This window comes from Bemisia tabaci, chromosome 4 (assembly GCF_918797505.1).
Source record: "Bemisia tabaci chromosome 4, PGI_BMITA_v3".
NCBI lineage: Eukaryota > Metazoa > Arthropoda > Insecta > Hemiptera > Aleyrodidae > Bemisia > Bemisia tabaci.
In genome coordinates this window covers 46,833,559-46,861,360 of record NC_092796.1, presented here as the reverse complement: position 1 = coordinate 46,861,360, position 27,802 = coordinate 46,833,559, and the positions used below count along the sequence as shown (strand labels likewise).

The following is a 27,802-nucleotide window of genomic DNA, read 5'->3' as shown; positions in this document are numbered from 1 at the left end:
TGACGCAAGCGCGATCGGGCGAGAAAGCCCGGATCGCGGAGCCGGGAAGAGGAAGCGGAGACTTGCGGTTTGGCGCGCTGAGCGAAACGGAAAGTGAAAAGAGCATCTGGACTTGCGTGGGTGCTAGCTGCGCCCCCCCCCCCCTTCTGGCACCCGGGAATTCTTAAATGCCGCGTGCTGAGCTGAGCTGATCTCGTTACAGCATTGCTGACGCTGGACCGCGAGGCAGTGCGGAAGAGCACCGCGGGAGCCGCCGCACAGTGGATCGAGTCGAGGGAAGAGCTCGGACAAAATTTGGAAACTTTAAACGCTCATAACTTTGTATGTACACAATTTTGAGGTTCTAAAAGTGGTTCCAACGGTTTCCTTGTGAAATTGTATTCTACAAGCACCTCTTGAAATTTAAAATGTGACGATATAAACATTAAAATTTGCAGTTTTAGAAAAAAATTTCATGTCCGACCTCTCACTGGAAAAAAAAAAAAAAACACATTGGATCTAGAGTCCAGACTCTTAAAAACATCGACAAGAAAAAAATACTCTTGATTCAATCGGATTTTTGCTTCCATCAAGAACCAAGCCTCTTAATTTGAGCGGATTTCCTTTTGATTTAAGCTTAAATCTGATTGAATCAAGAGCATTTTTTCTTGTCAATGTTTCCAAGAGTCTGGACTCTAGATCCAATGTGTTTTTTTTTTTTTTTTTCAGTGAGGGGAGAGGTCGGACAAAATTTGGAAACTTTAAACGCTCATAACTTCGCATATACACAATTTTGAGGTTCTAAAAGTGATTACAACGGTTTTCTTGTTAAATTTTCGTCTACGAGCACCCCTTGAAGTTTAAAATGTGACGAAATAAACATTAAAATTTGCAGTTTTAGTAAAAAATTTCATGTCCGGCCTTCCCAATTGACTCGATCCACTATGTGCGCCGTGCTAAGTAAAAACGCCGCGTGAGCACTCTAATCTTACCTAATTTCTCGGCGAAAATAGTTATTTCTGAAGGAGGTTATGAATATTTTCTCTCGAGCTATTCAGACTATTTGGATCAAATCACGAGAAAAATTATCCGGAAATTTGGAGGAAAAATATGTAAAAGTTTTTCCGGAAGTTCGTGATTTGTCTGAGGAAATTTGGCAACATTCGCTGGTTCATACGGCGTTCCTACTTAGCACGGCAGTATTGGCGGAAGACGCCGGCGGCGGCGCGCAGTAGCGTGGGTCAATGGGAGAAGACAGATATATGATGCGTATGAAGTCAAATTCTTATATGCTCGTTTACACGAAACTTGGAAGTTTAAAATGGGTTCCAGTAAATCTTTAGGGAAATCTTTTTAAAGCGTCATCTCGTATTTATGTATAAACATCGAAGTGTTTAGTTTGAGTTAAAAATGTCTCGTTCGACTTCTCCCGGTGAGTCGTTTTCTGTGCGGCCTGCGGCGGAGACTTGAACGCGCGGTTAGGAAGAAGGCGACGACGGTTGCATCTGCATCTGAAGAGTAGCGGATTTTTAGCGCCACCACCGCACTGTGACACGAGCCACCAGGAGAAGTTAGACAAGATGTTTGACTAAAATTGCAAGTTTTGATGTTTATTTCATCATATTGTATATCGACGGTGAAACTACCAAACCACGTATCTCGGTTTGCGACGTCGCAGACTTCCTGTCATACTTTATTTTTTAAATGAAAAACTACGTAATGTCCAGTCTTGAGAATTTCTGTGATTTTTCCTCTTCGTGCGAAGAAAATTCTGTGAAAATTTCAAGGAATGATATTGATTTGGTCTATTTCAAAAAAATAAAATGTGAGCGTAGATTTTTAAACACCGCAAACGAGATACGTGGTTTGGTAATTTCACCGTCGATATGTTAAAGAGTGCCATACTTGAGAGAAGAAAATCTTACAAGACAACCCATGGATCCACTTTTAATCCTCTACGTTTTGTATTCACGAAGATATAAGCAGCAGTGGAGTTAATTGGAGGAGGGGGAGGTTAGGCAGAGGGGGCTACTCTCCTTCCCTACGTTTCAGGAGGTCTGAATGGAAAACGAGGAAAATGATCTAACTTGCCAAAAAATTGATTTTTGAATCTAAACTTGAATCAAAGCGACGAGAGAAGCTCTCGTTGCGACGTAGACGGGAAAGAAGCAAGCTAATTTTTTTTGGAGCATTATACTTACATATTTTTTACGTTTATGAAAAAGTGGAAGTAGAAGTCTATAAGATTTATTAGGCTCTTGGATTTACTAAGGGGGGCCTGGAGCCCCCTACTCCCAGAACTGAAATTAGTATCATATCTACCCCCCCCCCCCCCCAGGATTTTGGTTGGTGGAAAAAAACCTTCTTCGAGGATATTTATCTCTTTTAGTGTAGAGTTTTAAATGAAGGCACCATGCTCATTCAGTTAGTATTTTTTAAAATTTGCATCATGGAAACCTCAAAATGCGTCCAACTCCAAATAGAGTTAAAATTTCAAACATGTTTCGGAATTGTTAACTCATAGCACGATTTTGCGCTGGAAGTAAAAGCACAGTGAAATTTTTTATCCAAAACTAATGGAAAATCTGCGTCTTGGAAGCCTCAAAATCCGTACAATTAGATTTAAAATTAGAAAAAATTTCCGGATCTATTTAATACAGCAATTCGAAAGTATTTTATGCCGAACTTATGTAAAGAGTATAATTTCTCCGCAGAAATGGAAATTCTGCGTGGCGGAAGCCTCAAAATGCGTCCAAACAGAGTTAAAATTTCCGAAAGAGGCCACTCGGCCTCCCCTCTGAACTGGGGGTATGGCAATTATGGCATACCCTCCAAACTCTCCGGTGGTAGAGGGGTCAGGTCCCCCCAGCAAAATGACCTGATTGGACCGGCAAATGTTTAGACTCCAAATAAAGCAACTAATTGCTATAAGACACCTGAAGTAGTCTGAATAAATGTTATAAACCCTAGTTACACGGTTTATTCACTTCGGTATCATGTTGACAATCCCAAAGAAAGGTCACCCCCCCCCCCCCACGCCAGGTTTTGGTGGAGTGACGCCATTGGTGAAAAGCTTTCTAAGTTTCCAAATTTTGTTCGACTTCTCCGAAAGGCCCGTTCCACTATGCGGCGGCGCGGCGGAGACTCGAACGCGCGGGTAGGAAGACGGCGACGATGGTTGCATCTGCATTTAACGAGTCTCCTTGCGCCGCCGCACGGAGGATCGAATCAATCAGTGAGATCGGACATGAAATGTTTGACTAAAACTGTAAATTTTCATGTTTGATTGGTCAAATTTTAAATATTGAGGGGCGAATCTGAAAGAAAACTTTACGAGAAAACCAATGGAACCATTCTTAAGACCTCAAAATGTTGTAAAATCGGAGTAATGAGCTTTTAAAGATTCTAAATTTTGTCCACCCTCTCCCATCGACTCGATCCACTGTGCGTCGCCCACGGCCCGGGACGATTTCGTGGACGCCTCAGCCGCTTAATTATCGAGCCCTTACGACCGGATCCGGATGCAGCAGCGAGACCGTTCCAACGTTACGTCATCGAGCTCTTCGAGGAATAGCTGGCAGTACAGAATGAGCTCGTTAATCACGAGCTTTTCAATTCGGAAAGTTTCATAATGCGATGGAAAAGTCGGTCTCCCAGGGAAAGTTTCCTTATTTCGTCGTTTTTCAAGCGAAAGTACGTAACTATCCTTTAACAGCAAACAATTTTTACTCGCAAATTTTAAGTTTACCAGGCAACCGTCGGACATTCTCATAAGATAATTTTACTGATTTTTCCTTCCGATCACACTAAAAAATCAGCCAAATTTTCAACAAATATTTGCACAATCATATTCTTGTAAAAAACTAAATGAATATAATTCGTTGTTCGCCGAAAGTTAGTCTATTACTCACCGGCTTGATCTATCGCAACCACCCGCTGTCATCGATACGATCGCTTCATTTCCCCTCTGTTTTCTTTGTCTATCGGCTTGTCTATCAGTTTTGATAATCAGCCCTCTATTCTTTGTCGATTTGTATTTCTCCTTCCTTCAACACGAAACCACGATTCCGTGACACAACCGGATATTAATAGATAGGATTTTCCGTACGATTACTAGGTCCAGTCATTCTCTAACTCACGCCTAGCAGCCCCCCCCCCCCCCCCCCCCGGCCCTTGGTGTCCGGCTAAGTGACTAGAAAGTCAAATCCATCCCTGAAACACCTTTCTCCTTGGTGACTGTTCTTGATGGACAAACTCGAATCTTGAGCCAAAGTGTGCGTTCAAAAAAAACCGATCATGTCTGTTAGTTGACGAATCCTAGAATACCAGCATTCCGATGGAACTCAAGGTTCATCAGAAAATTGACTCTTGAACATATACCGATGGAGTCCGCTTCCTGTATAGCGGTTCAGATCTAATGGCCGAGAGAAAGAACGTCCATCGAAGTAATTCGAGACAAACTTAATTGTTAGTGGCTTTGGTCCATGCCGCTGCAACGCACTAAGGAAAAGTGCCGTATGAACTTTCGAATGTTGCCAGTTGGCAACCATCGGTTTCTCCCATATAAAAACTCGCGGAAAACAGTCTGTGTATGCTTTGAAGCAGACAGCCGCAACGAGAAGACTTTAGGACTTCGAACATATGTCAGATGAGGACACATCATAAAACGGAAGAAGGAGAACCAGAACAAGGGGAAACCAGAGATTATAAGAACAGGAGGAACAAGAAGAGGATGGACATGGAAATGAAGACATCAAAGAATATGAACATTAAGAGAAAGGAGATACAAAAGATGAGGAAATGATGAACGAAAAGATTAGAGCAGAGTAACAAGAGGGAGAAGTACCTACTAAAAAGTAGAGAAGAATGAAGAGAAAGACGCGCGAAAAGAAAGAAACGTAGAGTGGAAGATGAAGAAAACAGAGGAAAAAAAGAACAGTAAGTAGGAGAGGAGTGCATATAGTGAAAAATGGAAAAGAAGAAATGTATTTTCCTCTTCTTTCTTCTTATTTTCACTTTTCCTTTTCTTCGTCTCCTTGCTCTCCTTCTTTTTCTCCTTTCTCTTCGCCTTCCATTTCGAAACCAGATTCAAGATAAGGAAGGAAGGAAATCTATGTTGTTAACTTGTAAGCACCGCGAGAATCTGGGAAACCAATATCCGATTTCTTGTTTTCACGAAGAACCAAAAAAGTTAGTTCATTTTAGTGCAATGCTGCTCAAGATAGGCGTTACCATGTGCACATAATTAGGTACCTACTCTCGACAAGTCCCATGTGCAAAATTACAAAATTATTTTTGTCAGGGTACCTACAATAATTAATTTCGGCCACTATCTATCGCAATATTTGCGGTTGTTAATCAACTCAACAAAAGAGAAGGGAGCGCAGAGCTCTTACAATTTTCGGCAATGTGCCGCGCCTCACTGTTCGTTGTTTCCCAATTCTTTTTGTTGACCGAATAAAATAGAATGAATGACCGGCGAGAGATGAATGGACAAGCGAAAACTCTTGCACAGTCTCGCGAAAAGAAGATTATCGGATTTTCCTATGAGGCAGCCAGTGCAGTGGCCTGTGCTAAGCTTGAAGGCATTTTCCACCAATAGAGAGCAATGATCGCGTTTTGTTGCGATCCGATCGTTATGAATTGTAGGAACCAAAAATCACGAGGTATTTCTAGAAACTTATTCTTAAAGACTCTAAGGGTATTTTGTTTTCCATCAAAAACTCAAAATTAGAATATTTTACCCAACTTGACGTGTCAAGGATAGCTCCCTTAAAAATCCCTCCCTTGTATAATACAAGGTCCCTTTTTCCACGTACGGTTCCCATGTAGCTCAGTGCGACGAAAAATCGCAATTCCGATCGTTGGCCTTTCTAATTTAATTTCTTTTTGTTTGATTCCAGTGAACAATAAAAAAATATCGTTTTCAAAGTAGGCAACCTGCAAAGCAACTCTAAGCATTAATTTAGCTCGATAAAATTGAAGCCATGTGGTATTGATTATGCTGCAAAAATTACAATCTCCAATTTTTTGTTTGTATAGGTACATGACTCTGTAACGCGTTCTACGTGGATCAAAATTGTAAGAGAGTGAGTGCGTATAATAATAACGTCAGCATCATCACAACATAAAATTATTTAGAGGGTTGGAACAATCAAGGCACCCCCGCGGCCTCGCGGCCTCTTTAGTACCTCCGAAGCGACGAACACTGCCGTGCTAAGGAAAAACGCCGCATGAACCTTTATGCGTTGCCAAATTTCCCTTGATAAAGCCCGAATTTCTTGGTCAACTTATGAATATTTTTCTTTCAATTTTTCAGATGATTTGGCTCGCAATCCCACCGAAAAGTCCTGACAATTTCAAGGGAAAATATTCATAAGTTTCCTCGGAAATGAACATTTTATCGAAGGTAATTTGGCAACCCTCGAATGTGCATACGGCGTTCTTTCCTAGCACGGCAGAAGTAACACGACAGCGATACACGCATCAATGACGATAAAGCTTTGATACAACTATTCGTGCTCAGAGGACGTGCGCGTTGCATACGTACTAAACTGAAGGCGCTTTGGATACCTATCCCATGCAGCAGTATGTACGGTAAGCCTTTAGTCCCGTACTACCCTGTCAATAAAAAATGTCGTATTATTATTTTCAGGCTGCTAACTTTCTTTTCATAAAATATCCATTTTAGAGTGAACGTATAATTACTTTTTCATTTGAATTTTCAGATAAGCAAGATTTAAATGCGAATAAAATACTCTGGAAGTTTCCATGCAAGAATATTCATAAATTCCTTAGGATATTTGTATTTTATGAGGAAAAATATGACAATGTCCAAACGATCTTACACCTGTTCTTCCTCTAGCATGGCAGCATGGGACCTCCGTGTCAAAATACACAAAACTGAGTAAGTTATTGATACCCCTTGCAATGGGATGTATTTTTCAAACACTTTCATTTGAATAAATAATGACAAATTCCAAACCCCCGCCGAATTCTATTTTTTTAAAGTTGTAGTTCAAAAAAGATGGAAGATCTTTAAACGAAAATTTCGACGTATATATAGGTATGACCGGTGTGCTTACGCTATGTCCAGTTTTTGTTATCTATGTAGAATTTCTGGATAAATGTGGCGGAGCGGCAAGAGTGGAACGGACTTTCTTCTCTTAAGCTAATAAGCTTGGTACGACGGATAACGACACGTGACCTTGCCATGCTGTTCGATAAAACGTGTGAAAATATTTCCAGCCCTACCCGAATCTGTTCTCACGAGAGGTGGACGCAGGCGACACTGGCGCCGTAACGCAGGCGTCCTGGTATCTCTGTTCGTGTCGTAACGACAAGCATTTCCAGGAACATACCATTCCGAAGAAACTCTTTCGAGTTCTTCCGTGTGGCGGGATTTTCGAAAGTGGACGGGATGTTTTTACACTGAGAATTTTTCCGAAATTCTCATGCACAATTTTAGTAGCGTTAATAAATTTTAGATAATTCGCAGAGGTAGTCGCAGTCGGTAAAGGCGTAGCGAGTAGGGTCAGAGATCAAGGAGCAAGCGAAAATCAGCCAAGATTTCACCCCAGCCGATGCAGAAATATGTACCTAGGCAATTTGAAGTTATCATGTGTGCAAAATTCTTGAATGTTCAATACTGACACGATACTTCTCAATTTTGACGATATCATTGGAGCCAACTGAAATAAAATGACGATTTTATCGATAGGAAAACATCGGGTATGATTATTTAGAACTCATGATTTTATCGGGTTAAGAGGGAATAAAATCGCAACTTTTTTCAATACTTAGTTTTTTCGTTGCAATAAATGTTTTCCAGAAAGAAGCTCATCTTAAACTGTCTCTTAGATAAAATCGTTTTGATAACAACATATATTATCACTCTGATATTTGTATATTATATTCTGATTTCACTCTGGTATCAGGCCAATGTCAGGATAAAGTCAAAAGGGCTTGAAGGACATTCAATGGATTCGCTTTTCCGTTTCATGAGAAGATGTCTGATCAATCGAACTTTGGATTATCTCACTTTTTATCATGGCATATATTCGTATGTCTCGTATTTGCTACTGCGTTTGCTTTTTGACCCAGCTCAATGTACTCATCAGCTTTTCTTTTAGAGCTTTATTCTGCTTGAACGTTGATTTTAAACAAAACCACCGACGTTTAGTGGCTTTTTTGATTGATTCGAAGGAGGCAGGATTGACACGAAGAGGGTGTGGTCGTCATGTTGCTACGTCGCCTTCAATTGTCGAGGTAGGCCAAAAACATTCTCCGCGCAGCAATAGTTATTTGTCCGAAAATTTGAGTATATTGCTATCCACAATGTTACCTCGCAGTGAATTGCGTCAAACTTCAACCCAACTATATTTTTATGCCACCTCCGGGCTCCTTCAAGTCACAGTAAATATACCCAATTAAAATACCTATCAATTTACTCCCAATTTTTAATGGGTAAAGAGATAGGTAACTTATAGGGGAGGGGAACCTCAGGTTTCCCTAGGGGAACCGACTCTTCCCCTAGGGAACAATTTTGGAAACAAGTAGGTACATCGAAATGCGATGTTCAAAGTTCTCTTCGTATTTTAATCGAGAGACCGAAATTTGGTTTCTGTGTAAAAACCGATTTTTACACAGAAACCAAATTTCGGTCTCTCGATTAAAATACGAAGAGAACTTTGAACATCGCATTTTGATGTACTTTTTTTCAAAATTATTCGTCTTCAACGCACGTACCTAGGTGCGTACGTACGTCATACCGACGTAAGTATTGAAAAGTTCAATTTTTGTAGCCTGCAAACGATACAGCACCTGCGGACTGATTATTGAAATTGATAGACAAAGCGATAGACAAAGAAGACATAGAGAGTAAGAAGCGATCCTATTGGTGGAAGCGGGTGGCTCTTATAGACTAAGGGAGAAAATGATGAACTAATTATCGGGTCTCTCGTGGGTTGCCGTTAGTTAGTCTATCACCTACGTCTTTTGTCCATTGCAACCATGGTCAATCATCTACCCTCTTCGTCCATTGCAACCACCCGTTTCCACCAAAAGGATCCCTCCACATCCCCTCTATCTTCATAGCTTCGTCTCAACAATCAGCCTGCTGGACGTGTTTTGCAATCGGTTACGGAATAAACAATCAATGAAAGTGTCCCGTCATCCTCTCAGTCATTAAGAACCCATAACCAAGGACGTAACGAGAGCCGAACGCGCAAGCGATTAGTCCCAAAGCTCTTGAAACCGGATATTGAAACTAGAAAGGCCGCAGTTCTGAATGTAAACCTCTGCGGTGAGAATACAGTATCGAGGTATTCGACGTATTAAAATATATACGAAATGATGCTAAGTAATCTGCAATCACAAATTGCATATTATGCTTCCGTAAACAATGCGGAGGAAAAACTCAAAACATAGTCCCAATTGGACTTCATTTTGCAGTAAAGAACCACTGTATTTCTAGTGCATACTACAGGGTGTCTACAAGTCCGGAAAGTCCAAAAATAGTACTGATTTTTTAAGGGCAGTCCGGAAGTCCTGAAAAAGTGCGGAAATTTCGCAAGGAGTCCGGAATTTTGTTTCATTTTTTGGGCATTTTTGTCGCAATTTGAGCGAGAAATTCAATTTTTTTAAATTTGTCGAATTTCGTCAAATTAAGGTACTGAAAAAGGTCTGAATTTTTCTGTCGAGGAGGTACTGCATTTTTTGGGAATGTCCTGAAAAAGTATTGTAAAAGCAGTACTGATTTTTGACCAGCCTGTCTTGGTAGACACCCTGTTAGAAACTATCCATAAAAAGTGCTACGATAGTTTCCGCTCATAGATATAGGTGCTTTTATGGGTGAGCTAGAAATAAAGTCTTCTAATAGCAAAATTTAATTCAACTTTCAGATGATTCGAACGTGTCAGTTGTAAGAATTAGATATTTTGCTTCGTAAAAATGTTCTGCGATAGCTCGAGGTGTCTCCGAACTGAGGAAAAGGTCGATATTTTTCAGTGGTAGATTAAGTCAAGTTTACGTGTTTTTTCTCCTTATTTCCTCGTCTTTAAAGTGTGAAAAAACACAGTTTATTCAGTATTTTCAGGCACACAAACATGTGAAGGTTGTAGGAGAGGAATATCGATAAAACTCTTTCAAACACGCGCAAAGAAAAAAATCAGTATTAATCTGATTGTATATTCATAGTCGCATTACACGCCTAGTTCAAGCTGCTAACGAAAAAAAAAATAAACCTAGCTTCGAATCGCTCGAAATCTAATTTCTAGCAAACCTTGGCAAACATTGCTCCTGGAAATATTTACCTAAAAATTTAGGCAAGTCACCTCTCTCGCAAACGATCAAAATTTAAGAAATATTCTCACTAGAAGTTTTCAGCATTACCTATTATTATACATTTTATCATTTCTTCTTTTATTTATTTATTTATTTATTTTATTATCATTAATATGCGAAACACTGTCACTACTGTTACCTCTTCTGGTACCTCTCCTATAAAATCTTTTATAACCATAGGATGGTTCCAATTAATGAAGGGGTTTTACAGAAGAAGTTTCATTATATATTTTTGTTATTTTTTAATTTACTTAAATAGGTATTAAAAAAAAATATTCTACCATATCGTGGTGTGCTATTACCGCCCATATATTCATTTTGAGCTAGCCGATAGGAGGGTCCCTGATCCTAGAGATGGTCCGATGTATAAATGATGAAAAAAAAATTCCGCAATTTATTTAATTTTCTTTACAACTTAAAAAAAAAAAAAAAAAAAAAAAAAAAAAAAAAAAAAAAAAAACTACATAAAAAAAATATTAATAATATACTGCTGCGTTGTGGAAGAAAATGTCACGTTTCCAGCGGTAAAAATCGAGAAGTTGGACTGACCTGTACGTAAATCATGTTGAAGGATGCGTCTGGCGGGGAGTATAACTAGAATAAGACTGGAGGGCACGGGCTGGCTAGACCTGGTGTCGCGGAGTTACTGAGAAAGTTTATTCGTTTTAATATTTGAAGGGGAAAGTAGTGTGATTGAGAATCGGACCCCACTACTGCTCGCGACTCGATCCTAATGATCAACTGATCTGTTCATTCATCAGTCCTAACACTAGCCCGCCCCGCGTCGTCACCGCCGTAGTCGCACCACTCGGCTGCTAATGGCCAGTCGAGAACCTACTATTCGTCGCCTACGCGTAACTACACTCTGCAATGAAATTTATCCTCCATACAATTCAATGCTTTTCCGGGCTCATCTGAATGTGAAGTTACGCCCTTACGTCAGCCAAGCGACGTATTGATTCGAGGAGAAACGATCCAGACGATGCTTATGCAATCCGCCGCTCCAGTAGGTACCTACCTTAACTAAGGAATACCTTGACTACCTAAGTAGCGGATTGATTGTTGAAATTGATAGACAAAGCGATAGACAAAGAAGACATACGGAGTATGAAACGATTCTATTGGTTTCTAGCGCGGCAGTATAGACCAAGGGAGAAAAATGATCGACTAACTATAGGGTCTCTCGTGGGTTGCCGTTAGTTAGTCTATTACCTACCTCCTTTGTTCATTGCAACTACCCTTTTCTACCAACAGGATCCCTCCATACCCCGTCTTCTTTGTCTATAACTTTGTCTATCAATTTCAATAATCAGCCTGCAGATTGCAATAAATCGCGATTACCTGATGAAATTATTGCTACTGCGTCGGAGTGTTGTGTATGTTGCCTATCTACTGATTGAAGGCACACAGCTCATCGATATTTATTGCAGTAAAATTGGAACAAGTTGCAGTTTTTCATTGCGCTGCATATTGCCTACTTTTCTGATTCATGGAACTCACTTTTCTGATCGTTTAAAATCGGCATCTATTGACCAAATGGTGTAAAAAAAATCGCAATTTCAAGATAAAAAAGTTTCGATTTTATTGCATTAAATCGGAATTTTATTTCAGTTTTTTTCACTGCACTGTGCTAGTTCGGCATGTCGACGGTGAAACTACCAAACCACGTATCTCGTTTGCGGTGTTTAAAAATCTACGCTCACATTTTATTTTTTTGAAGGATACCAAATTAATATCATTCCTTGAAATTTTCACAGAATTTTCTCCGTACGAAGAGGAAAAATCACAGAAATTTTCAAGAATGGACGTTAAGTAGTTTTTCATTTAAAAAATAAAGTATGACAGGAAGTCTGCGACGTCGCAAACCGAGATACGTGGTTTGGTAGTTTCACTGTCGATGTGTCGTATATTCACGCATAGTCGTTCTTCAGACAAAACTCCTTTCCCCACATGGCTCGCATGGTTTTTCAACCCTGGTAAAAATTGGCGATAAGAGCTGCGTTTCAAAATACCATAGGAATTCTTATGGCCGGCTAAAGAAGGCTACAGAAAATCATATAGCTGGCTGTAGATTGTGGAGAAAATCATACGGCCGGGCTATACGAAGCGATAAAAAATTATGCAGCCGGGCTATAGTTCCTATCGCCGGGCTTTACACTTTATCGCCAGGCTGTTGCTTTTTCGCCATCGATTATAAAAGGCTATAAGAAATTGTGTAGAAATTCGTATGCTTTGGAAATCATTAAGTTTAATATGGAACCACCTTAATATTTACAAAACACACATTATATTTTCCTTTAGTACATATTTTTTTCATCAATTAAAATGAGAATAATCCATACAGGATGTGCAAACATTTCAAAATCATGAGTTTAATAACGCTGACTCCGCCAGATGAAATATTAGAGCCTAACACAAAGCGGAGCGGCGACGCACTGGCGCCTACAAACCTAACAGGGATACTTCACGCATTGCGCAATGCTTGAAGTATCCCTGTTAGGTTTGTAGGCGCCAATGATCTCTGCCCGCCCGCCGCGCCGCAGCGTGCCACGGTGTCTGAAGCAACTATTTCACACCAGAGGTATTGCACAGTATCATAATAAATTGAAGGCGCTCCAACATATTAAGAATGACAGGCATCCTTCAAAAGTACGGAGCTTTCCTCGCAAAATAAATCAAGATACTACGGCCCAAAAAGAGAGCAGTATTCCAAAAACTCAAAGTCCTAGCATCCGTAATTTGTAACGTTTAGCATACACTTTATCGCCTGGCTGTTGCTTAGTCGCCATCGACTATAAAAGGTTATCAGAAATCGTGTAGCCGGCTATAGAAGCTATTGGAAATCTTACAGCCAGCTGTAGGTCTATGGTATTTTGGAACACAGATTCTACTACCAATTTTTACCAGGGAAATTGTGATTAATTTTAGGGAGGCTCAAAGAATGCCTTAAAAAAGCGTCACAAAAAGGACAATTATTGCGAATCCCGAGTGAAATTCAGCGGTATAACTTTAGAAAAGAATAACCATGATTTACCACCACTAAAAATAGGTACACATTGCGGAATAAAATAAAATGCGGGTTTAGTAAATTGTAAGGTAGATTCGCACCTTACTTTAAAGTTTGTCAAAATTCTCCCGTATTTTGCACTTTTTACGGCAGCGAATCATTGTAATCCCTTGCAATAATCCATTTCTAAAGTAACCAGTTGGTAAACACTGTCAGTCGAATAGCAGTTGTTCTTTTGTCGGCTGCCTAGCTAGCTCTCGGGAAAAACCGGCAAGTGCCCCTTCATTTTTTGGGTAAGCAAATTTCACTACTAGCAAGCTCGAACAGTTTTGCGCTCGAGCCGGGCGCTACCTACATTCAAAGTCACGTTATCGTCCGTCTTTGAACGAGTTTCCCCAAGTCCTCCGTTTGTGACCTATTAAAATCTCATGTCTAGAGTTAAATCTGAAGGATTTTCTACAGATTTAACATAAAAACGATATCGCTCGCGCGCTGACGGGTAGAGAGAAAACATTGAAGAGGGGTGAGGGGGCAGATTTTTTATTGATTATTAACTATTATAATCTTTTAGGGCATTATGCCATACTCCTGGAATGAATTTTCCGTATATTTATTATAGAAACAGATAGAGAGAAGCATTATCAATATCAACGAGAAGACGGTAAAACTTCAAATAATTCAGGATGACCATTTAGGCTTATGTTTAACAGTTTTTTTTTCTTCTTTTTTTTTCATTTTGCATTAACACAAAACATCTGAATGACCATATATCATATCCCTATACACAAGTATAACTCGAGAGTCGTGAGAGGAGGTCATTGGCGGGGCGTGAATGATCGATTATCGATAATTCCCCATTTTAAGCTATGGTAAAGAATCGATTATTCAGGTATTCGTTGCGAATACCTTCTTCATCGATCCTTTTCCACAGGTTTAAATGGCAGATCAATCGCTTTATCGCAAAGCACGCCGCGCCGCGCCACCGGAAGAAGTGCATGCCAGCCTGTCATTTGGTAGATGACAGAGTGCAGAGCTGTAAAAAGTATATACAGCCAACGACTTGTCAACCTGTAATTTGGTAGAGCGCAGAAATCAGAGCTGTAAATATACTCAGCCAACGGACTCCTTCCTCTTGAGAAATAACAACGAAAGAGTTAGCAGGCACTTCTGGGTGAGAAATTTTTATTTTACATGGCACGACTCTGACACTTTTTTAACATCGCGTTTAGAAATTATTAGAATCATACCTTACTGGGATCAGACAATTTGTATGCGCAAACGGATAAATAAGTAATGAATATATAATTGAAAATATAATCCATGTAATAAATAAATAAACAAATAAAAAAAACTTTCAAGGCTTAACGTTAGGCTCCCCCCCCCCCCCCCAAATACGTTTCTGAGTGTGCTTGAGCGCTCCTCCAGATCGTGCATAACAAACAATGAAAAGCATCGATTTCTTCACAGCTTTCTCGTGAACATGCAATGCAATACGTTTAATTCCCGACCAATATTCCATTGTATTTTTGTTACCGTTTTTAATCGATTACCCAGAAATGTACAGAAAAGATAAAAACAGCCGACATAGCACACGGGAGAATTTTATGAGCCGCCCTGCGCCGTCCGCAGCGCGCATGGCGCACGATCCGCCTTTCATTTTTACACTTCATCTAGCGGTGAGAGTTCACTAATTATTTCACACGACCAATGTGTAATTTTAAAAGTCGAAAACTAAAAAATAAAAATAAAAAAATAAATTACACGATACACGGGTTTCTCCGCTAGGAAGCTCTCCCCGCAAGAAATCGGTCACCATTCGCCAGAAGGAGAGCCGCGGCTATGGCATCATTTCCGTAACCCAAGAAAGAAATATTTTACTGTGGAAAGAAAAACTTTTTCACAAGGGGAAAAACTTTTTTCACTGGGGAAGAAATTTTTTTTAGGAGAGGAAAGAAAATTTTTATGAGGGGAGAAACTTTTTCTACGAGGAGAATAACTTTTTTTTACTAGGAGAGAAATATTTTTCTTGGGCTAGAGAAAAAGTTTCTTTCTCCCACATGAGAGAAAAACATTTTCCCCCGGTCGAACAAAAATATTTCTCCCCCCGCAAGAAAAATGTTTCTCCACGCGCTACAAAAAGTATTTCTTTCCGAGCAGTGCTTCGCATAGTTGCCAAACCTAGCAGGCGGGGGTCGAGTTTAGAGAGCGCTGCCGCTCTCCGTGCTGCTACTGGCTGTCTCGTCATTTTGGGACGTCACGCGTAAGTTTTTCACGAGCAGCGGTTTGCGGATCTTCACTAGAGCAGGTCTCTGGAATTTTGCCGGAATAAGTTAGCGGAACTTTTCCGGAGCATGTTTTGAAAAATTTCGTCCTAATTTTCTACGAATAACGTTGAAAGATGAAAGACGAAATGGTCAATGGCGCTTCCTCTGCAGTCAGTAGCAATTCTCACTATAAATCCATTTTTAATGCATACATTTGGCCCAAATTTAAAACATAGGTACTGGTATTTAATGCAGATATGACAGGATATAATGGATATTTTAAAATGAAAAAAAGGTACTTGAACTTCAAAAATACAAATTTACATAAGAACACAGTTTATAGATTGAATTTGTGAGCAAAAAAATAAAATTTAAAATAAGGCCAAAAAATTTTCTCGGGATAAATGAACAATTATTATCGTATGCAATTTTTTATTTTATACCTTGAAAGCAGCATAATAGCCGCCGATTTAAAGATCCGCGGTGGTTTCATGGGTGTGCTTGGCAATTCAACGATTAACCGCCAGGCACAATGCACCTTAAACGTTCTTTAAGTCTATCCGTGATTTCTTCGCTTACATTATGCGTGTAACGAAGTTAAGTTTGCATGCGCTTATATTCAGTGGCTTGTAAAAGTTGAAGGTAGCAAGTACCCAAGTGCTACATTATTTGTTGAGATTAATACTCGAACATATGTAGTGGTGCCTTCATCCTCCCCGAAAACTTATGCATCCATACGAGTTCCTCTTTAATCTTACTTCATTGAACTCCCCTCACTGAGGGAGTTTGGAAGGTATGAAATACTCCCAGGTGAGGGGGTTGAGGGGGCTTCGCCTGGAAAATTTTGAAATTTCTTATGTTGTTTGGGGCAATTTGAGGCAATTCCTGCAGACTTTCATGTAAATTTTGAATATTTTCAGTTCATTTAACTTTCTGTTAAAAAATGAAATTAGCTTCGAGAGAGGTTCCACATTAAGACCACGCAATCCACGCAGGCACACTGAGTTATAAGGTGCAAATGGATACCTGCCTAATCTAGGCGATTATTATTGATTTTTGACATGCGGAATTTTTTGATCGAAGATCGAAGAAGAAACTCAGGAAAAAGACGAAATTCAAGGGGGAGGTCTAACAAATGTAAAGTAGGAGAACTCCGGGGGGGGGGGGGTGGCCATACTTCAGAAAAAAATCAGGGGGAGGTCTTAATCCCTAGAGGGAGAAGGTAAACCACAAGATATCTGCGATGGGTTTAACAAATTTTCCAAAAAGTAAAACGACAAGAATAAGAGGAAGAAGAAGCGCAAAAACACAGGACAATTTTTGAGGGGCGCGTGTTGTCTCTGGGCGCGTGCTGTTAATTTTCTTTTTCTTTTCACTTTTTAGGGTTAGAAATAAAAGACCGCGAACGATAAAACAACAAATGTTCCAGGAAAGTTCTGAAAAATGCAAAAGATCCGGCATAAGTTCCGGAAAATTACAAAAGTTCCGAAATTTGGGAAAAGTTCCGGGAAATGACAGCACTGATCGTTCACGTGTTCTGTTTTTGTTTTGGTTCGTTTATCATCGCGTTCCGCGGTGCGCGGTGTGTTCCACCTCCCGTTCCTCGTGTGGGAGCACTCCAGTTTCTTGTCGAGTATATCAGCTAGGTTTGGCAACTATGCGAAGCACTGCTCGGAAAGAAATACTTTCTGTAGCGCGTGGCGAAACAGTTTTCTTGCGCGGGGAGAAATATTTTTGTTCGACCGGGGGAAAATGTTTTTCTCTCATGTGGGAGAAAGAAACTTTTTCTCTAGCCCAAGAAAAATATTTCTCTCCTAGTAAAAAAGTAAAGTAAAACGACAAGAATAAGAGGAAGAAGAAGCGCAAAAACACAGGACAATTTTTGAGGGGCGCGTGTTGTCTCTGGGCGCGTGCTGTTAATTTTCTTTTTCTTTTCACTTTTTAGGGTTAGAAATAAAAGACCGCGAACGATAAAACAACAAATGTTCCAGGAAAGTTCTGAAAAATGCAAAAGATCCGGCATAAGTTCCGGAAAATTACAAAAGTTCCGAAATTTGGGAAAAGTTCCGGGAAATGACAGCACTGATCGTTCACGTGTTCTGTTTTTGTTTTGGTTCGTTTATCATCGCGTTCCGCGGTGCGCGGTGTGTTCCACCTCCCGTTCCTCGTGTGGGAGCACTCCAGTTTCTTGTCGAGTATATCAGCTAGGTTTGGCAACTATGCGAAGCACTGCTCGGAAAGAAATACTTTCTGTAGCGCGTGGCGAAACAGTTTTCTTGCGCGGGGAGAAATATTTTTGTTCGACCGGGGGAAAATATTTTTTTCTCATGCAGGAAAAAGAAACTTTTTCTCTCGCTCGAGAAAAATATTTCTCTCCCAGAAAAAAAAAGTTTTTCTCCTAGTAGAAAAAGTTTCTCCCCTCATGAAAATTTTCTTTCCTCTCGTCAAAAAAATTTCTCTCTCAGTGAAAAAAGTTTTTCCCCTTGTGAAAAAGTTTTTCTTTCCACAGGAAAATATTTCTTTCCTGGGTTACGGAAATGATGCCATACGCGGCGGCGCTGACAGCGCGAAACGCGCACTGACGCCTACAAACCTAAAGGGCTACTTCACGCATTGCGCAATGCTTGAAGTATCCCCTTAGGTTTGTAGGCGTCAGTACGCGTTTCGAGCTGACAGCACGCCGCGCCGCGCCGCGCCGCAGCGGACTTGCCCACAATTTATAGGTCAGGGTGTTAAAATGCAGGCAATTTGACATCAAATTCCAAATCAGCGACTCAAGAAAACATCAGTTTCGAAACTTTCGTGATCTTTCAGTCATTATCCCACTTACTTCTTCCTATTCATGAGTTTTGGACCATAAAGCGCCGCGGGCGGCGGCGTTCAAGAAATTCTCCCCTGTGCAGTGCTCAATCGAAAAACAGCGTTAATCCCCGTTATTTCGAATTTCGCGCCGCCATCGTTGGATAACACTGCATTGTTTATGTTGTTTGGTGGTTTGGTTGATGTATGAATCTGAGTAGGTTATGTGGTTTTAGTTCCCATGTGAGTGAATAATTATTCTTGTTGCCTTAGTGTTTCACACTATTTTCATTTCCTCCTTTTTCACCAGAATTTTCGTGAAAAAGTACATATTCGTGTTTCCCCCAACGCATTGTGCATTTAGTTTATTTTATTAATGAGGTGGCGTTTGTTTTACTCTCAATTTTTGTCACCTTATTGTCACAACAGTTTTTTCATGTCATATGTCTTTTGCTGATCTAGCTTCAATCATGATATAGTCTAATATACGGATACATTGAGACACATATCATTTTTCTAACATCAGTTGGTAAGTGAATGTCCACTGCAGTATTGTTAAAATTGTGAACATGGTTTATGAAACAGCTGCGACAGCAAGTCAAATGCCCAGATAAGTAACGGAGCATGAAGGAAGCAATTTGGAGGAGAGGTTGGGTGCAAGGCAAGTAAGAGCAGCCCTTTTTCCAAATGGAATGAATCCAATAAATTTGCTTCTATATCGGAATATTGGCATTTACAGAATACAAATGGTTCTTAGTCACATTTGGGTGATGTTTCCACTCTATCAAAGAGTCCAAGACAGTCACTACTTTAGCCTCAGTATGATTTCAAAATAAAATAAGCTTTTTGTTATATGCCTGTATGGTTTTCAATTTTTTTGTGTGGAAAGCTTCCTTATAGTATTCGTAGACCTTTTGTCTGCATCTGAATAATTCTGACTCAGTAAAATAATTCAAATAATTCAATTTGTGAGAGGTAAAAATTGTTGTTTTTATTGTATATTTTCAGAAATCTGCCTCAAAAATCATCATGTTCTCATCGAAACTACTGCCAGGCTCGACCTACATGGCTCAGTATTTCAAGTATTCACCAACTTACAGATCTACCCTTTCTCAACAATTTTCCTCTAAGCCAGGACACCTCGAGAGCAGACTTGTTAAAAGGGGCAGTTTAACTGAAAGTAGAAGAGGTCAAACTCATTTTTCAGATAATAAAGGCCATCAAAAGAGAAAGATTCAGAATCCGCTGTCTTCTTTTGCAAAAAGAAACCCAGGTTAGTACCATAGGGTTCAGTGGCAGAAAATTACTTTTCCTCACTGAGTCAGTAAGCTCTTGTACAGTAACCATCGAAACACACCTTTACCTAGTTGCACTATTACTTGGGGACCAGATGAGGAGCAGATTCCATTCTCAAACTTGTTTAACTCAAAACCAACTCGTTTCCCTTTTTTCCAGCAAAGTATTCAATTTCACATTGAATTATTCAATCTTTTGAATCATTAGCGATACATTTTGATGTTTTACACCATCTTCAGTAAAAAAATTAAGCTAAAATTCACTACAATTGCAGGGTATACTTAAATTGTAACTTTTGGACAAGAGACCCTGTTTGGGTTGGTTTTATGGTATCATGGTGTTATGCTGCAGATCATCGCAAATTTTTGACTCTGCTCTGATGGGGCATTTTCTTTATTTTTTTAATTTAAAGGCTTGGAAGACAGGTGAGATAAGTGCAGTTTTTGCTGTTCAAGGAATTCACAGGTAAAATTTTAAAATTACATGGAGCCTTACCTATGGCAGAAATCGAGTTCAGGCTCACATTTTGATGCTTCAAAATTGAATTTTAGTAATGAATTTTTCACAGAATATATTATAGGATCAGTTGTATACATGAAATCATTAATATCTCAAAAAACTGCATGTATCCCACTTGTCTTCCAAGCCCTACGATTATTTTATAATGTCAATTAATCATTTTTTATCAAATTAATTACATTTTTAGCCTCGGACTTTTCATTATCTAAGGATAACCAATTTAATTTTTTATCATAATTCTAACCATGCTCATTGTACATGTTCTTTGCATGTCCCTCTTTTTATATGATGCCGACTGGCAATCTATTTTTTTTTTTTTTTTTTTTTTTTTTTTGTGTAACAAGGAGGAAATATCTACAAGTTTGTAGGTATTATTATTGAATGAATAATCATTGTATTTATTCTCACAGGTATTGGACGCACATTGGCAGTAATGAAAGAGGAAACTGGCACGGACTATTTTGATCCACATGAAGATGATTTTGAATCGAGTGCTCCTGAATTGGAGACTGAAAGAAATTTCTTTGATGCCGATTTGGATTATGAAGATCTTAAAAGGTACTCATCTCACCTGCTACTTCCATTATTTGTTCTCCTGGCATTACATCATTTTGCCAAAACTAGTAATCTCTCATTTGAAGTTAAATTTGAGTAAGACATTATTCATTTTACAATCTGATTGAACCTGTTAATCAGTATGGTGGTGCATTTTGCATGCCGGTCATGTAACTTGGCATAACTTGGGATTCCACAGTCTCAGAAAACAGGGAAACGCTAGTGAATATCAAAAAGTCAGGGAAAACCTGGAAATGTCAGGGAAAATGACGAAAGTGTCAGGATAAAATCGGCAAGTCACCCTTATTTGCTTTCTAGATTGGGTTTAACGTTTCAAACAACAAATCCTGCCTGAAAACTATTTCTAATTATGTCTTTTTAATCATGCGAAATATCTTCAATGGACCACTAGACAAGGTACGAAGTTAGCATTCTGATACATGTTTCCTAACCAAAATTTCTCGTAGAACACAAAAATCTCGCACCAAAATTACTGACATTAATTCCTAACTGAGGTATTTAATGTTCCTTGACGCGTAGATTCAAACCTCCCGCTCATGAAAACACAATAGTCTATGTGAGTCAAATCGCACACTAAACTTTACCATGACCATCTCTGCGATATGAAAATCTGGCAACCTCAGTCTTGACGCTTTGGCTCAGCTATAGGAAATTGTTCACTTTTTGAACGATAAAGGGTGGGAAAAGAAGAATGCTTGACTGAGAAGCCTGCCAAAACTGTTGTGAGGCGTGATTTTACTCACGTAGAGAATTGAGTTTCTTGTGACCGGGCAATTCAAAATTCCCGTAACCAATGTAAAATATAAACGTTAATATCTTAGTTAGGAGTTGATTTCAGTAATTTTCAATGCAAGAATCGTATTCTACGTGAAATTCTAAGGCAGAAACATGTATCAGAATGCTTACATTTGTACCTTGTCTAGTAGCCCATTGTCAGGGAATTTTATCAAAATGTGTCAGGGAAATGTCAGGGAACTTGAATACTTAATTTCTGTGAAAACCTTGAAACTGCTGAGCAATCTCCAGCGTTGAACAGAATTCCGCCCAGATTACATAAATTACTGGATGTTATCTTAGTTTAATGTTCATCAGCAATTAAAGTTGTCAAAATTTTCTATTTTAAATTGCAGCGATGAATCTAAACATAGACACAAGGTAGCCTATAACATGGTCAAAAAGAAATATTTCAAGCGTCCTGTAGAGCCGAACATGGTAACTTACGCTGAGAAGCAGCACATCAAGTTTTTACATGATGATAAAGAAAATAACTGGACTGTAGAGTCTTTATCAGAGAGTTATCCAGCCACACCACACATCATCAAGGTAAAACACCTGCTTTATCTTCTAGAATCCACTTAGACTGTCACATCTAACTTCATTTACGTTGAAAAATGTAATTCACAGTGGAAAAAGAAGTATCATAGCATTATTTGGATTGCATTAAATAGAGGGAGCCAGTGTTTTCAAATGTTGCAACTTCTTTGCATTATAAATTACTATCTATACAGATTTGTTGGTGGCCTGGAAAACCAGAAAAGTCAGAGGATTGGTGGCAACCAGGAAAAGTCGAATTCAAGGGGAAAAGTCAAGGAATTTCTGACCCATGTACTAATCACGAAGAATGTCCTTGATCTTAAGAAGGCTTGTTATCTTAACTAGCTAATGAATACCTGTTCCCATAATTTGATCTCTATACAAGGAAATTTGGTCCAAGGTATCGGGAAAGTTAGCATAGGTACTTAAAAAAGAAAAAAAAGGTGAAAATTTTGTTGCAAGGACGAGGAAAGTCAGGGATTTTGAAGATGAAGAAATTATGGCAACCCTGAATAATAATTATGAAATTTACTCAATTGTTTTCTCTTACTATTAACAATTCTTTGGTAGGAAAGCAAAAACCATTCGCCCCTGGATGCATTTTTTTAGATTGAGATAAAGATACATGATTTTTACATCACTGTAATTGCGCTGGTTCCCTTCTACTATATGGTGTCCATCTATAGCATGCATTGCAGTATTTAAAGTAAACATTTTTTACAGTAACTGACAGAAAGATACAAGATTAACATATCAATTTCCTGTGAAAATCAAGTTCAAAGTCATTAAAAACTTGGAGATTTTTTTGTGGATGGCGTTATTCAGCGGTGCGGTGCCGCCGCAGAATATGTTATTTGGCTTCCATACAAAATTGTTTGGAGAATATTAAAAGTGACTTCCAAATCTGCTAGGATTTTAAAGAGTTTGTTGGAAAAACGTTACATATGAACTTGTGCAGCAATATTAGTTTTACTTACACCTAAAACACCAAATTTATGCAATACTTTTCTGCCCTGATGGACTATAGTCATAAGTCTTAGAAAATCAAGAAAAAAATCTTAAGCTTTTTAAGCTCTTTTCCGTGTAACAGGGCTCTCACATGGTTCGTAGGGGTCAAAATCTGTTTCCTTAGGTTCATCGGCTCCTGACCTATTAAATGAGCTGGTTGCTTGGATCTGCTGCGACTTTTGAGCTTAGTTTTAAATTTTAAGTTTTTAAAGCAGCAATCGACCTCAGCGGTGCTTTGTGAAGGCGGTGAAAAGTCAGAATTGTTAGGCGCTTTAGTTATTCCGTTACAGCTTGACCATCTGAAAATTGCAGATCTTTACCCTGCGTTACCATGCTCTCTATAGTGTTTAATGAATCCACGTACTTGTAGAATTGACAAGTGCCGTAAGTGGAAGTGAGTGATGCAATTTGCAGGGCAATGAGAAGGATCAAATTATACTTCTGTATCAATTATACCACTGACGGACATCTAAGGCGTCCGTACTGCCATTTTTCTCGGCGCAATCCTCTTCAAAACCCTGCAAGAACGCTTCTGTCCCTCAAAATTCAACTTGTGAATGAATTGCATTTTCTCTGAGGTATCAGTCATGAAACAAAGATGGATAAAATACTGGTAAATTTTCATTATTGCGCTTGAAAAGAATATGGCAGCAAAGAGCTTGATCATTGCAGTAAAAAGCACAATTGTACAATTGCAAGTACGCATCAGTAATCGGTAAAAATATTGTATACATTTGTGGTTTTAGGTGTAAGTAAAACTAATGTTGCCGCACATGCTCCTATGCAACGTTTTTCCAATAAACTCTTCAAAATCCCAGCAGATATAAAATTCTTTTTCCATATCCTCCAAACAATTTTACTATAACCTTAGAAAGCCTGGTACTGCCGAATAACATATTCTGCGGCAGTACTGCCAAATAATAACTTCAATTTTTTATTCATCTTTCAATCTGGCAGCAAAAATCTTCAGGGATTTGATTGTGTATAATGTTTTACATCTTCGATTTCAGAGCATTTTGAAGAGTAAATGGAAAGCAAAAAGCAAAGCTGAAATCATAAGGCATGATAAGAGAGTCAAAGAAAACTGGGAGGCCTACAAAAAAGGAGAGCTGAAAATTCATGATCACTTGCTCCAGGAGCATCTGAAGAAATTTTTAAGCCGAAATATCAAAGTCCCTTTGGATGAAGGTAAATTGCATTATGACTGCCTTACCATTACTATTTACCATCTGAATTCGTGAAATTCAAGTATTGTGTGTACCATTCAGACCACTCATTTAAGTTCAGAATACTTTCCCATTAACACTCACTGAAATCAGCACGAAAATTTATATTATATGATCTACATGAACAGCCTTTACAATTTCAAATAAGCTATTTTGGAGAGCAAGAATGAGTGGACAGAACCAAATACTGCATTGATAAGTTTCTAATGCCTAAAATAAACTGTTTGTGAGAAAAGAGATTTTTTCCTTCTATACTTTTCTAGGATTTATGTCAAATTGGATATAGAGATGGATAAAATGCCCAATCTCAAGATCCATGAGTTGCAATAAAGTTCCTTCCCTTCATCACATATGAAGTCCAGAACCAGGCATTTTCCCTGTTTTTTTGTGTGGTAGGTAACAGCAAACAGCCTCGAATAACAAGAAATGATTAGCCTTTCAAAAGGTTCTACTGTCGTTAAGAGTCTAGTAAAGAAAAACTCAGTTTTTTTTTTTTTTTTTTTTTTTTTTTTGTTTTTTTTAAATTTGATAGTTTTGATGCATCTTGTGTAAGTATTGTGACTCAGAACAATGACATGAGAATGAACCTCAGGCCTAAATTTTCATTATCACTGCAGGAAATAAAAACTTGTGACAGTTTTTTCATCTCATTAAAGTGGGAATTTGTGAATTGTGACAGTTTATGCTCTTTCTAATTTTGAACAGCTATCTGAAAAAGAAGAATTTTAACTGGTTCAACAATGACACCTTCCTAATTCATTTCCATCACTGTTCTGTTGTAGAAGCTGAGAGATTTCTCAAGGAGCCTGAACAGAAGCCCAGGAAAATTGATGAGTTTAGCAAGATCATTAAAAATTATCAAGCCCTGAAACCTCCAAGCACTTCGGAAGCCATCCCATTTATTGAAAGAAAAGTGTTTGAAGAGCTCCCTGAGGAAACTAGGAGATCCGAATTTACCGAAGAACACGAACCAGTCTCATCAAGGTTCGAGTACAAGCATAAAAGTAGAGACTCCAAGTCTACAAATGAACATCGTTCTCATCAGTCCACTCATCCGGAAGGGGATGAGACTGCAAGAGGCCGAGATAAAAGTCAAAACCAAACTAGACCTGCGGATGAAAATATCATCCAAGAAACAGACCGTACCAATCGTCGAGCCAAACATTTCACCTTAGACAGTTTAAGAGATAGACTAGAGGAACACTTAAAATATGAGCAACACCCGGATGAGATGGATACACAAATAATAAAATCGAGAGATTCAAGAAGTAGAGAATCAAAGGTCCAAAGTCTTGATTTTGAATCAGAACAGGAAGAGGAGGAAGAAGACAGCTTGCCTCGAAGCTTTGTTAATGTCAAAAAAAAATCCACAGCCATTGAACCACAGAATTCTGCTGATGAGATGAGTTACGTTCAGAAAGTAGACAATAAACTAGTGATGAAAACTCTAGATACAGATCTGGAAGAAGAACTTAAAATTAATGAATACATACAAATTCCCAAACATTTAAGAAAGAAGGGGGCTTTGTACAAAATCGAGGACTGTTTTTATGCTGATGATGGCCAGTTTTTGTACAGAGTACCTGGATTGACGGATAAATGAAAAATTTGTTGATGAAATTGGTTGAAGCGCATTTCTGCAGATGCTCTGTCTGTAATTGGTGAACAAGCTCATCCACATTGTCACTAACAGTTAAGGAAAGTCTCTGGCTCATACCGTCTGTATTTGATGAATACATAAATCATTTCAATGCATGTGTAGTTTGTTTTGATAAGGAAACTTCAGTCTCTGTGAGAATTCACCCAATACAATAAAACACGATCATGTATTTGATAGTTCAGCCTGCCCGATGTTAATGATAAAAATTTAGCCAGCAAAACTGTCAAATAATTAGGGGGTATTTTGATTATTTTGGTCAGGGAAAACCTGGTAAAGTCCTCAAATTTTTATTCGCAGTCAGTATTTACTCTGATTCTAGATTTAAGTATGTACTGTTGGTTTCCCTATACAGATACACTTATTGATGAGCCAGAAATAAAACTTGCTTTTTGTGGGATACATGCAGTCCAAATAGCATTATCTTCCGCTACCTACGTATTTTGAACTTTGAATTTTAAACTGTTACCAAGGTCTCCTTTTTTGCAGACGGTCTCAATCATTTATTAATGAACAAAAAGTGAAGAGTCTGCACTGCCAAGTAACTTTTTTGTCTGTCAGGTATACCTTCCATGAGAAGGTTTTGTTTTGCAAACGTGTTGTGCTGTTTTTTCCCCACATTTTAGGAGCATGCAACGAAAAGCTACAGAAATAAAAATTGCACCAATGGACCAGTAGACAAGGCACAAATTGCAGCATTCTGATATACGTTTCATAACCAAAATGTCACGTAGAACACAATGCGCACAAGGAAAATTACTGAAATCAACTCCTTACGGAGATATTTAATGAGTCTTGATGCGTGAATTCAAACCACCCGCTCATGAAAACTCAATGCTCTACGTGACTCACGTCGCGCGCTAAATGTTATCATGGCAGCCTCTGCGATATAAAAATCTGGCAACCTCAATCTTGACGCTTCGGCTCATCTATAGCAAGTGGTTTATAGTTTGAATAACACATGGCGGGAAATGAACATTGCTCGATTGAGAAGCTTGCTGAAACTGTTGTAGTGCTCGATTTGACTCAAGTAGAGGTTTGAGTTTCTTATGAGCAGGCAGTTCAAATTCCTCGTAACCAATGTGAAATAAAAACGTTAATATCTTTGTCAGGAGTTGATTTCGGTAATTTTCGTTGCGCCAATCGTGTTTTACGTGAAATTCTGGTCCAGAAACATGTATCAGAATGCTTACATACGTACCTTGTCTAGTGGTCCATTAAATCAACTTAACGAAGTGTCTCATCATTTGCAATGGGAAGAGGGACTTTCGTCTATAGCAGAAAAATCTCCAGCAGGGATTTTGGTTGAGTTTTGTCGAAAAATTGGTATTATACACTCACTATTTTTAGAATAATGTTGGGAACAGTTGTTTTCAGTTTTATATCAATAAATGGTGTAAACTTGTACTATGATGTGGTAATTTTGCATCCTAAACGTGGCAGATGGAAATTTCACATCGCTTTTTTCAAAATTGCACTCCTTGAACTGCCAACACCTAACTGCTACATTTACAGTTTGGTTTGACATTTTAACACATTTTTGTCTCAAAATAACGGTAGAACAGCACTCCATTCACTAGTATCGTTTACTTAATTTTACGTTTTGGAGGACTTTCCTGAGAATGATCACATATAATGAAGGATTGAACAGATATTTTTCAGGAGAATTTTTGACTTCTTTGTGTATCTACAATTTTGCTCTCAGGTTCATACTTTTTTGCCTCACCAAGAACTATGTGCAATACTTACACCCAAGCCTTCAAAAATTAATAGTGATCATAAACGGATTTGTGTTATTTTCTGAATAATAAAT

The 27,802-nt window shown here is 38.7% G+C and overlaps 2 protein-coding genes across 2 annotated transcripts in view; one reads left to right on the top strand and one right to left on the bottom strand.

Annotated features, from left to right (window-relative positions):
- The window catches only part of LOC109043753 (putative odorant-binding protein A10), a 32,286-nt gene extending 21,184 nt beyond the window's left edge, over positions 1–11,102 (bottom strand). The window contains exon 1 of the mRNA XM_019061058.2: positions 10,873–11,102. Coding sequence (XP_018916603.1) covers positions 10,873–10,887 — 15 coding nt within the window. The 5' untranslated portion in view covers positions 10,888–11,102. The remainder of the gene's footprint in view (positions 1–10,872) is intronic.
- A 7,931-nt stretch (positions 11,103–19,033) lies between these two features.
- On the top strand, positions 19,034–27,396 carry LOC109035006 (uncharacterized). The gene is made up of 6 exons (XM_019048452.2): positions 19,034–19,058; positions 19,402–19,666; positions 20,619–20,766; positions 21,915–22,107; positions 24,117–24,294; positions 25,115–27,396. The coding sequence occupies exons 2-6, from the start codon at positions 19,423–19,425 to the stop codon at positions 25,933–25,935; spliced, it is 1,584 nt and encodes a 527-aa protein (XP_018903997.2). The 5' UTR covers positions 19,034–19,058; positions 19,402–19,422; the 3' UTR covers positions 25,936–27,396.
- Positions 27,397–27,802: the final 406 nt, after the last annotated feature.

Bases quoted from the DNA above. Each gene is read 5' to 3' on its own strand.
- LOC109035006 (XM_019048452.2), top strand. From the start codon at position 19,423: ATGTTCTCATCGAAACTACTGCCAGGCTCGACCTACATGGCTCAGTAT. The intron at 22,108-24,116 runs GTAAAACACCTG...CTTCGATTTCAG, and splicing joins CCACACCACACATCATCAAG to AGCATTTTGAAGAGTAAATG. The intron at 24,295-25,114 runs GTAAATTGCATT...GTTCTGTTGTAG, and splicing joins CAAAGTCCCTTTGGATGAAG to AAGCTGAGAGATTTCTCAAG.